Here is a 12,418-nt window from a genome sequence, read left to right as displayed (position 1 = left end):
AAGTCTGGATAATTTATGTAGCTACTCCTTCTCTCCAGGAGGTGGAGCTTGGTAGCTTCCTGACTGGCTTGTGTTGCAGGCTGCCTGTGGGAGTTCCCTTTGTGGCTCAGTGGTAACGAAACCGACTAGTATGACTAGTACCTGTGAGGTCTCAGGTTCAATCCCTGGCCTTGCTCAGTGAGCTAAGGATCTGGCATTTCCGTGAACTGTGGTATAGGTTGCAGACGCGGCTTGGATCCAATGTTGCTGTGGCTGTGGCATAGGCCGGCATAACTCCAATTCAAACCCTAGCCTGGGAGCCCCCATGTGTTCCGGGTTCGGCCCTAAAAAGACAAAGATAAATAAATAAATAAATGCTGCATTAAAATAATGGCTACCCAATGACCATCAATAGCAAATGAAATCAAGGTACTTTGCACAAAAATGAAGGCATTTCTTTATTAAATATTAAGAGATATAAGATAAAATGAAAAAATGCATTATGCTAAAATCAAAAGCATCTTGGTGCCAGTAGATTACAAACAGTTTGCTATTTATCTGCATGGGAACATTTTTTGAACCAGTGGGAAAAATTAATAAACTTCTTTAATTAAAGAACATACCCATATATATATATATAAATCTGTACACTTAATAGAAGGTCTATTCCTTTGCTTACAATAAATGAGAGGTAGTAACTTTGAACATATATTGGATAAATAGTAAGTGATATGAACATATGTCCTAAATTTGAAAGTAAACGAAAAAGAAATTAGAAATATACTAATCACCATATAAGCACGTCGATTATTGTAGGAAAAGTGCTAATCACTTTTATTATTATTATTATTATTTTGCTTTTTAGGGCTATAGCTGCTGTATATAGAGGTTCCCAGGCTAGGAGTCGATTTGGAACTACAGCTGCCGGCCTACGCCACAACCATAGGAACACAGGATCCTTAACTCACCGAACAAGGCCAGGGATCGAACCTGAACCTCATGGTTCCTAGTTGGATTCGTTTCTGCTGCACCACCATGGGAACTCCTATAGTATTATTACATAATATAATAATTTAATATAAATTAAGGAGATTATAGACAAGAATTATTATAATTATACATAATTACATATGATTATAAGAAGTAAACAAGATGTAAGTAAATGAGCTAGTTCCAGGTAGGTGTAAGCACTACAGAGGAAACAGCGTGATGTGATAGCAGTCTGTGTACTCCTTACGATAGAGATACTAGAGATACGCACAGATGTGTAGAGTGGAACGAAGCCTCCGCATTGAAGAGCTAGAGGAAGGAGTCCCAGCAGATGGAACAGCAAGTGCAAAGGCTCTGAGGAGTTGAGCAGGAGAGAACGTCAGGAGATGAGTTTGCAGAGGGCAGTGGCCAGATGATGACATAACAAAGTATAGGCCACAGGAAAAGTGTTCAGATTTTACCTGCGAAGGAGAGATATGGGAGGATTTAAACAAGAGAGTGATATCATGTGGTATGTAGTTTGTATATATGTATTTATATATTGGCCATGCCCATGGCAGGCAAAAGTTCCCAGGTCAAGTGACAATGCTGAGTCCTCAACCCACTGAGCCACCAGGGAACTCGTGGTTTGTATTTTTAGAAACTCCACTCTAGCTGCCCAAAGGAGGGTGGATTGGGGTGGGGGTGGGGAGAGTGCAGAGTTGAAGCAAGGAGACATCAGGGCAGCTGTCACTATTTTTCAGGGCTGGCTTGAGCCTAGAGGGCTCTTAGCAGCAGGGATGAACCTATCTACAGAATGGATACAGACTCACAGACATGGAGAGCAGACTTGTGGTTGCCAAGGGGGAGGGGGAGAGAGTCAGATGGACTGAGAGTTGGGGGTTAGTAGATGCAAACTATTACATTTAGAATGGATAAGCAATGAGGTCCTGCTGCATAGCACAGGGAACTGTGTCTAATTGCTTGCGATAAAACATGATAGAAGATAATAGGAGAAAAAGAATGTATATATATACATATATATGTATGTATGACTGGGTCACTTTGCTGTACAACAGAAATTGACATAACATTGTAAATCAACTATAACAAAAAATTAAAAAAAACACGCAAATGCCACACACACACACACACACACCCCCCTCTTGAGAGAAGTCTGAAGTCCAAACTCTGCATCTCTCTCAAAGTTGGTCATTGCCTGAGCCACACACCCACACACCCACACCCACACATCAGCTCCCCCTCCCAAGTCCCTTTTCTTTTTTTTTTTTTTTTTTTTTTGGTCTTTTTGCCATTTCTTGGGCCGCTCCCACGGCATATGGAGGTTCCCAGGCTAGGGGTCAAATCAGAGCTGTAGCCGCCGGTCTACGCCAGAGCCACAGCAACACAGGATCCGAGCCGCGTCTGTGACCTATACCACGGCTCATGGCAATGCCGGATCGTTAACCCACTGAGCAAGGGCAGGGATCGAACCCGCAACCTCATGGTTCCTAGTCGGATTCGTTAACCAGTGCACCACGACGGGAACTTCCCAAGTCCCTTTTCTAAAGCCTCCGCTCCCTGCATTGTCTTCTGTCCTAATCTTATGGGGGACAGTACTGTCCCTACTATGGTCTTCAGTGATACCTCCCCACCTACCATCACCTTGCATGTGACCTCATAAAAATCACATCTGGGCATCACCACTGACCAAAAAATAACAGGAAGAATAACTTCGATAGAACTCAGCAGTTTTCTGTGAGATCCAGCTGGCTGAGAATACATGGAACTGGAGAGTGCTCTTCATCATCTTATATATTTTCATCTTTCCTTGCTGATCAGCAAAACCAAGGGGAACATCCAACAGAGACACTTCGACCAAGAAAATTTATAGACAAGGAACACATTGGGCAATGGACCCACCAGGCAAAGGACTCTCCAGTGACAAGACCCTCCAGGCAAGATTCCCACCTGCTAAAAAATAAATAAATAAAAATTAAAAAAAATAAATTTAGGAGTTCCCGTCGTGGAGCAGTGGTTAACGAATCTGACTAGGAACCATGAGGTTGCAGGTTTAATCCCTGGCCTTGCTCAGTGGGTTGAGGATCTGGCATTGCCATGAGCTGTGGTGTAGGTTGCAGACACGGCTCAGATTCCCAGTTGCTGTGGCTCTGGCGTAGGCGGGTGGCTACAGCTCCAATTAGACCCCTAGCCTGGAAACCTCCATATGCCGCGGGAGTGGTCCTAGAAAAGACAAAAAGACAAAAAAAAATTTTTTTTTTTTAATTTGCAGAAAAGATTCCCACTAGCTCGTAGATTGTTGAGTCAGTTGGATTCCCTGCTCACCCAAAAGAGATCATCACAAAGTAGTGGATTTAATTGTGTTTATTTCTTCTAGCTCCTTTCAGTGGGGATTTTATTGTGGAGGAAATCTTGAAAACTTTAAAACCAGTGAATTCTAAGAGGGACATATTGGTTTGTGGAGTGTGTGTGTGTGTGTGTGTGTGTGTGTGTGTGTGTGTGTAAAAGAGAAATAAATATGCTTTTCATGTAGGTGGGTTCATGAATGTCTTTGGTTTTTACCACATGGGGCTCAGTTTTGATGGCCTATGACATTGTTTGGAACTGTGAAGGCAAGGAAGCATGAAGGTCACTCTGATTCCTGACCCTGCCCTACTCTGCCCATACCTCCAGTGCCCACCCTACCAGGCAAAAAGGGTCTGTGACTTTCCAGGAGGCAAAGAGACTCCATCAACACTTTTCTTTGTCTCTGTCTTTCTCTCTCTCTCTCTCACACACACACAACACATACACATGAACACACACAATTTCGTAGCCCCACATGGCTTGTTCTCGCCTGATATTCCTGGGGTCTTGTCTGTTTCAGACATATCTCTGCACACCCAGAACCTGCACAATCTGGGCCTTGCTCCTTTCTCTTTCTAGGCATAAGAAAGGACTCTGTGCCCATAAGAACAGCAGGAACCTGCTCCGTCCCTCTCTCCATTCTACTGAGGACAGCCAAAAAACCATGAAAATGTGTATCCAATCATATCTCTCCTCAGCTTATATCCTCTGACAGGTTCCCACAGTACTTGGAATACAGTCTCGTATGTTCAGTCCACAAGCTTGCAAAAATCTGTTCTTATCCTTGGAATTGAGTATTTGGATGACAATATGTCTAGATATATGCATGCATGTCTATAAGTGTTTCCTTGAAAATACTCTCAATTGATTTAAGACCCAGTGTCTTTCTTTGGGTTAAGCGAAGCTATTTTGTTATCTTTCCCCACTGTTTATGGATATAAAACCTCATGCAGGAGTTCCCTTGTGGTGCAGTAGGTTAAAGATCCAACGTTGTCACTGCAGCGAGTTGGGTCACAGCTGTAGCTCAGATTCAGTCTCTGGCCTGGGAACTTCCACATGCCATAGGCACAGCCAATAAATGAATGAATGAATGAATAGATAGATAAATAAAGCCTCATGCAGGACCCTGTTGAGGAGCCTCTGTACCTCCAGAAGCCAAGGAACCTCCTAAAGCCAAAGCCCAGGGGTCAGATTGAAGCTCTTAGAGGGGCCTTGGCACTTCTACCCTTTCTCATTCATTCCTCTAGTCTGGTGGTTCTCAAACTTTAGTTTGCATCAGAATTACATGGACGGCTTATTAAACGCAGATCTGGGGGGGTGGGTTGCTTCACCAGGGTTTCATATTCAGGAAGTCTAGGGGTGGGCAGGAATTTGCATTGTGAAGAGATTTCCAGGTGATGTTGACACTGCTCGTTAGAGGACCACCCTTTGAAAATCACCATTCAGGTCTGATTCTTCCCTTGGCGGGCCCATCTCCTGGCTTTCTCTATCAGAGAATGGGTGGCCATTCTCTGAGCCCTCGCCACCCTCCGGTGTCATGCCTTAACCAAAAAGCCCCCACCCTCTGTGTGTCTTCCCTGTGATGACTGTCGCTGGACGGTTGTAGCTCTCAGCCTGGGCTTTGGTCTTCTCTTCAAAGGTCTCCCAGAGCAACCACCATGAAGGCACATCCCCCTCCCATCTCCACAGACCAGGAGAGCTAAGAAGAACAAGTGGGTCACTCTGAATCATGAGTGTTCCCCCCTCATCTTACATTTTTCTACCATTATTTGATGGCCATCAAAGGCCAAGGGAAACACTCAACTAAAGAATCTTCAAGCCAAGGAAGTGCCAGCAGAGAGATCCTAGGGCCATTCAGCCTAATTCTTCAAGGGAAGCAGCACAGGCACCTCACTCACTTGCTCTGGGTTCCCTCCACTGCCATCCACAGGGCTACTCATTTGAAGGAAATGTTGAAAGCAAAGAGAGAAAAGTCTCAGGAGGATGCGCTAGATTGCAGACTGTGTGTGTGTGTGTGTGTGTGTGTGTGTGTGTGTGTGTGTGTGTTTGAGTATGTGCAGTCCTACGTGCTGTTTATACATCCTCATCTATCACTGGGTCTAGCTACCCTGCCCTGTTTCTGTTCTTTTTCTTACCCTCCTTCTCACCACGGAGCCTTTGTACTGGCTGCTCCCATTGCCTGGAACTCTTTCCTCCAAATCTTCTAATGGCTGGTTCCTTTTGTACGTCAGGGGTCACTTTAGATGTTCCTTCTCAGAGAGGCTTTTCCTGCCCTCTCAACCCCACCCCTCAGTCTCATGTGCCCCCGCCCCCCTCCACCGCAGGTGTCTCTCGCTCCTGCTTCATTTTCATTATTGCTCGTAGCCCTTAGTCCTCCATTAAATCTTTTAATTTATTTATTTGGGTGTTTTTCTTCCTTCTCTCCCAGTGGCTGTGAATTCCAGGAAAGCCATGGCCTTGTCTGCCTCAGGCCCTCGCGGCTCAACCTGGGTCTAGTGTACAGTAGGTTCCTCGTAGGAACATCAGTTTGCCCACTGAGCTCCGATTCAGTCTGGAAGTAAGACCCACAATCACTTATGGGGTCTCAATGTTGAACCAATCAGGACTTCAAGCTGAGAAAAATAAAAAGGGCAAATAACTGTATCTCAGCCCCTTTATTTATTGACTCAAGAGGGTAGGAAGAAAGGGGATTGGCTAGGTAACACCCCTTACATGCACTGAACCAATCAGGAGCCGGGACTGAACATTGCGACACACCTATAGGGAGCAACCAATCATAATGAAGGGGTGGTCAGCAGCGAAACCACGCCCAGTGGCTCAATGCCCCAAGGCAGCCTCAGGGACAGAGGCGAAGGAAAGTCCCAAGGACATTAACTAGGTTTGTGATGGATTATTAGACAAGAGTATGGGAGTTTACATGTGTTTATGTCTACGTAAACACACATAAAACACACATAAATGTCCACGTTTATGTCCACATAAAACACATGTAAGGGTGTGGGGAGAATTTATCGGAGGAAAGCAGTTAGAGACACGGAGGGGGTGACGTGGGTGAGGGGGTACAGAGGAGTAACTAGTGGATAGCAGAGGGTTAAATTGTGTTATAGGGCCATCAAGGAACATACGTGGTGTGCTGGGTTCTGGCTTGGGGTATTGTCCTCTGGTTCCGGGCAGTGTCCATTTTCAGTGCCTTTCTAGGCAGAGGGGTTGTTTCAGGGTGTCCTCATTTCTTGGGAGCTCGGATTTCACCTCTCCTGGCCCCATTTATGTCTGCAGATTCCACCTGCCCAGCGTCTGCTCCTCAGGCCAAGGTCCATGGCTCCTGGGACTGACCCCAGGGGCTTAGAGTCCAAGGTCATTCCAGTGCAGCAGGCCATCCAGATGCAGAAGGTCTACCCGATGCAGCCAGTCGTCCTGATGCCCTTGAATCCCCCAGAAAAGGATTATTTGTTTCTCTCCATCATTTCCATCTTCTTCTGCATTCTGCTGGCAATACCAGCCATCTTGTTCTCCATCAAGGTGGGCACCTCCTGGCTACCACCAACTCCCATTTTCCCCACATCTGCCTCCTCTGTCCCACCCCACCTCCCTGCTATTCCCCAGGGACCCCTTCTTTTTCCTCTTGAAGGATTTACTCCCTCCCTCTTCATGTCTAGCTGCCCTGCTCCTCCCCAGCACCTCCTCTCTGTTCCTCCTCCTGTGTTGTGCCCCAGCATCCCCCATCTGGCTCCCTTCTGTCTTCCTTTTTCCACCGAGGGGCTGAACACTGTCCTTACCTCCCTCACTCCACCATTCCTGACCTTGCACCACCCCCTGCCCCGAGATGTCCTTCGCTCATTTCCCTCCTCCTTGGAAACGCTCCCACCAGTTTGCTTCCTCCCCACAGACCCGTGAAGCCAACCTCCTTGGGAATCAAAGGAAAGCACAGATAAATTCCAGACGGGCCTTGGCCTTCAGCATCTCAAGCATCCTGGTGGGCTCCATTATGGTCATTTGCTCCATTGTAATCCGAATCTTGAAGCATCGAATATGAGATTGTTTTGAAAGCTCACCTCCCTTGGAGAGTCATGAACAGTACCTCCTGGGTCCTCTTGGAACCTTTGACCTTGAACATCGTGACCTACCTTACTGAGGGAAGTCTCCCCCCCACCAGATTTTTAAGAGCAATGAAGTTTATGAGGAAGTTTCTATGCTCCATTCATCTGCTGTATGTATGTGTATGTGCACAGGCATCTGCGTGCCCCTGTATCCACTTCACGAACTTCCATGGGGCTTATTTATGTATTCAGCAGACACTTACTGGGCAACCACTATCCTGTACCAGGCACTATTTTAGGCCTTAGTGATTCAGTGCTGACTCAGATTGATGAGGTATCTGCCTCCATAACACCTACTCTACACTGAGAGCACACAGAAGACTAAGATGTAAAGCAACAGGATAGTTCTGGGTCAGTACTGTCTTAGAGGACATTTGGCAATGGCAAAATTCTCTGTCATCCACTCTGTCCAATATCATACCCACTAGGCATATGTGGCTATTGAGCACTTGAAATGTCGCTAGTGCAACTGAAGAACTCAATTTGTAGGTAATTTAATGACAATTAAGTTAAATTTGCCATGTGTGGTCAGTGGCTACTGTCCTGGGTAGCCGGGTCTAGATAGGGATCAACATCATGACCAGTTTATTCTAAAAGGATGTAACGCAAGGAGAGTCAGATGGAAGACGTGCACAGAGCAAGATACGAGGAAAGGGCGTGGAGCTTCCATGCAGCCCTCTCTTAGCCCCTCCTCATGTTCACCAACCCAGAAGCTCTTGGAACCCATCCTTTTGGGTTTTGATAGAGAACTCTGTTGACTTAAAGAAAAATGCTCAATGTAAGAGTTTTGAGTTTACGTTATACTCAGGGAGCCTACTGGGGATGCTGGCCCAGGAGTCACCCTCTCAGTGGTTCTAAGGAACTGCTCCAAAGAGGTAGGGGGAGAAGCCAGTATATGTATGATTTTGGGCTTGGGAATATGTGTATATTGGCAAAAAGATTACTTGGTAATCTTGGTAAAAGATTACTGCTAGTCTCAAAGAACAGTTAACTCAGGTGAATGATTTTAGTGCTTTTCTGTATATGAAAAAAGCAGGAATCTGGGTTCATTCAAATTCTTCCTAAGATACACATCTGACTCTCAAAAGGGCCTATTTTTCCAAAGCACCAGATGCTTCATCCTGTTTTTTCATCTTGAATTCCCATCAGGATGCACTGTCAGTGAGAATTGGGGGGCAAGTGATGTGCTTTGTTTTTCTTTGCTTTACACTTCATTACAGTCATAATTGATAAACTCATTGGCCACTGGCCATTGATTTAACCCCCAGCCCCTCTCTCCTCCCCAGAGGAGGAGGTGGGGGTGGGTGGGTATACAGAGTTCAAATCCTCTAATCACTTGGTTGGTTCCCATGGCAACTGGCCTTCAATCTTGTGTATCATCAACCTAGAAATGTCCTGTCCAGGATGGTAGCCACAAAATTAATTCAGGATGGATCACAGGCTTAATATGAAAGGTAAAACTATAAAGCTTCCATGAGAAAACACAAGAGAGTATTTTCTATAACCTTTGGAAAGGTAGACAAATATTTCTTCAACACAAAATACCTAAGTATAATATTCAAAATGATAATTGGATCTTCATCAAAGTTTTACACTTCTGTTTGTGAAGACACCACTAAGAAAGTGAAAAGTCAAGTCACAAATTGAAAGCAATAGGAAAAAACAAGCAGTTCAGAGCTTTCCTGTGGCGCAGTGGGTTAAGGATCCAGCATTGTCACTGCAGTGGTTTGGGTTGCTGCTCTGGTATGGGTTCAATCCCTGGCCTGGGAAATTCCACATGCCGTGGGTGCCACCATATGAAAAAGAAAAAGGAAAAACAAGCAGTTCGACTTGTTTTAATGAGCAAAAACCATGAACATGCATTTCACAAAATATAATTTCCACATGGCCACAGCAGCATATGCAGGGCGCTTAGCATCCTTCATCATTAGGGAAATGCAAATTAAACCCTCAATGGGATACCACTATATACCCAAAGAATACCTAAAGGTAAAAAGGCTGATGTCAACAAATTTGGGCAAAGAATCCATCTGTATTCCCTGGTTGCAAATAACAGAGAAGAAAACCAATTCTCCCCCCGCACCCCCGCCCTCTCTCTCTCTCTCTCTCTCTCTCTCCCTCTCTCTCTCTCTCTTTTTTTTTCCTTAGGGCTGCACCTGCAGCATATGGAATTCCCAGGCTAGGGGTTGAATCCCAGTTGCAGCTGCCGGCCTATACCACAGCCACAGTAATGCTGGAGTTCCCATCGTGACTCAGTGGAAACGAATCTGACTAGTATCCATGAGGATGTGGATTCAATCCCTAGCCCTGCTCAGTGGGTTAAGGATCTGGTGTTGCTGTTAGCTGTGGTGTAGGTTGCAGATGTGGCTTGGATCCTGCGTTGCTGTGAGCTGTGGTGTAGGATGGCAGCTATGGCTCCAATTAGACCCCTAGCCCAGGAACCTCCATATGCCCAGAGTGTGGCCCTAAAAAGACAAAAACAAAAACAAAATCCAGTGCCTTCCTCATAAGGTTATTGTGAGGATGAAACAAGCTCACACGTATAAGTGCTGAAGACAGGCTCAGTGCAGTAAGTTTCCAATGAGTGTCAGCTGTTATCCTGGGTTTCTTGTCATTCTGTTTGTGCGTCTGTCCCTCTGTTTATGTTGGGGACATGTGTCTTTGGTGGACAAAGAACATCACATCGAATGCCCATCGTGGCTCAGCTGTAACAAACCCGACTAGGAACCATGAGGATGCAGGTTTGATCTCTGGCCTCTCTCAGTGGGTTAAGGATCTGGTGTTGCCGCAAGCTGTGGTGTAGGTCTCAGCCGCTGCTCCGATCCTGTGTTGCTATGGCTGTGGTGTAGGCTGGCAACTGCAGATCCAATTCAGCCCCTAGCCTGGGAACCTCCATGTGCCATGGGGGCGGAGGCCCTTAAAAGACCAAAAAAAAAAAAAAAAAAAGGCAGGGCCATATGGCCATGTCAGTATTAGTGGCTACGACAGCTGCTGCAGGCTGTTGAGTGTCCCGAGGACCCTGAGATTTTTTCCTTCAACAAGTTTATGGTGCACCCACTCTTTGCTATTCTAGGCACTAGAGATACATTTGTCCAAAGAAAAACAGGGAAAAATCCCTGCCCTCTTGTTGCTCACATTCTGTCTGGGGATTCAGAAAATACACAAGAAATGCAAGAAGTAAGAAAAATTGCATAGGTTAGAAAGTAATAAGTGCTAGGGGGGAAAAGAGGAGAATGTAATGAAATGGAGAGGGCAGGAGGGAGACTGCGGGTTACCATTTGAATGCGGTTGGTCAAGGAGGCCTCACTGGGAAGTCAACAGTCATGTAAAGGTCTGATGGAGGGAGTTCCTGTTGTGGCTCAGTGAGTTAAGGACTCGGCATTGTCTCTGTGGGGATGCAGGTTTGATCCCTAGCCTTGCTCAGTGGGTTAAGGATCCAGCATCACTTCAAGCTTTGGCGTACCTCACAGTTGCAGCTCCGATCAGACCCCTGGCCAGGGAACTTCCATATGCTGCTGGTGTGGCCATAGAAAGAACAAAGAAAATGAAGAAAAAGAAAAGATCCAATGGAGGGAGCGAGGGGCTGTGCAGAATCTGGGGGAGGGCCCTGAGTCTCCAGGGCCAGTGGGGCTGGCAGGGACCAGCAGCGGGAGGTGGGAGGAGGGGAGGTCTGAGAGGCAGCTTGCTAGGGCCTTGAGCCTCAGTGTGAGGACGTGGCTTTGAGGTGGAGCCGTGCGAGGGCTCTGAGCCAGGAGGGCCCTGGTCTGACTCAGGGGTTCACAGGGTCTCTCTGCCTGCTGGTGGGAAGCAGCATATGGGGGTGGAGAGAGGGAGGAGGCTGCTGTGAGACCCCAGCAGGAGGGGCTGGAGGTCGAACTGAGTGGGAGCAGAGAAGGGAGAGATGGTTGGATTGAGGATGTGATTTCACGATCCTAGACATGGAAGCCTGAGACACTTGGCCTTTCCACATCCGGACAAAGGGGGAGAGGAGCAGAACACGGGAGACCTGGCTGCCAGCTTACCTTGCCCCTCACTTGACCTGCTGCCTGCTCCTGTGCCAGCTCGAGGAGGAGGGGAAGCTAGGTCACTGCCCGCTGTGTCCCTACTTCAGTTTCCCCGGGGTTTGGAGGTGGGGGAAGGGTGACCCACCCAGGAGGCGAAGGGCATTGCTGAGTCCACCATCTTATCAGAGACCAAACACAGACAGAAAATCAAGGTCACAAAGAACTCTCGCTCAGCAAACACTCGCTAAGGCCAGCCTGGGCTGACTCAGGGCTGGGTGATGCAGGCACCCAGTGGTGACAGAGGCATCGTGGATCCCCTCATCAGGAGTCCAGCAGGGAGATGAAATGTCATCAAATAGGCACAGAAGAGCGGTCAGGCTGTGAAGGCAGAATTAGGGGTCAGAGTGGCCAGGGCTGGGATGGAGAAGCCTAGAGGTCTGTGGGTTGAAGAAGATTTCCTGGAGAAAGGACGTCTGCGCTGGAGCAGGAAAGATGAGGAGTAGAAACAGGCTGCAAGTCCAGTGTTTCAGGCAGAGGACTCTGCTTGTGCCAAGGTCTTGTGTTGATAACTTGGACAAGCAGACATCCTGAAGCATGAAGGGCAAGTGGGAAGAAGGAGGGACAGCCAGGGGTCTGATCCCAGCAGGGCTCATAGGATGCTGTGTCCCTAAGGGTGTGTGTGATCATGATTCTGGGAGACTCTTTCATGTTTTTTATGGCTGCACCTGTGGCCTATGAAAGGTCCCAGGCCAGGGATCAAACCTGTGCCTCCACAGCGACCTCAGCTGCTGCAGATGGATCCTCAACCCACTGTGCCACAGCAGGAGCTCTAGTCCTGGGAGACTTTTGTTCAAATTCCCCTTCAAACACACTCAGGGAATTCTCTTGTGGCGCAGTGGGTGAAGGATCTCATGTTGTCGTTGCTGTGGCTCGGGTTGCTGCTGTGGTTCGGGTTTGATCCATGGCCCATGGAAATTTCACATGATGTGGGCATGGCCAAAA

At 47.1% G+C, this 12,418-nt stretch overlaps 2 protein-coding genes across 3 annotated transcripts in view; both read left to right on the top strand.

Moving 5' to 3' along the window:
* The window catches only part of LOC146402340 (uncharacterized), a 53,123-nt gene extending 44,477 nt beyond the window's left edge, over positions 1-8,646 (top strand). The window contains exons 4-5 of the mRNA XM_084960872.1: positions 6,592-6,834; positions 7,202-8,646. Coding sequence (XP_084816998.1) covers positions 6,592-6,834; positions 7,202-7,348 — 390 coding nt within the window. The 3' untranslated portion in view covers positions 7,349-8,646. The remainder of the gene's footprint in view (positions 1-6,591; positions 6,835-7,201) is intronic.
* The window catches only part of ATP4A (ATPase H+/K+ transporting subunit alpha), a 50,593-nt gene that overhangs the window by 21,744 nt on the left and 16,431 nt on the right, over positions 1-12,418 (top strand). The gene's annotated exons all lie outside the window — the stretch shown is intronic.

The sequence above is a fragment of the Sus scrofa genome, chromosome 6 (genome assembly GCF_054392235.1).
Source record: "Sus scrofa isolate SSC_HxYL_T2T_F1_AM1 chromosome 6, Sscrofa_HxYL_maternal_Yorkshire_Landrace_v2.0, whole genome shotgun sequence".
In the NCBI taxonomy this organism is placed as follows: Eukaryota; Metazoa; Chordata; class Mammalia; order Artiodactyla; family Suidae; genus Sus; species Sus scrofa.
This window is presented reverse-complemented; position numbering and strand designations above follow the sequence as displayed.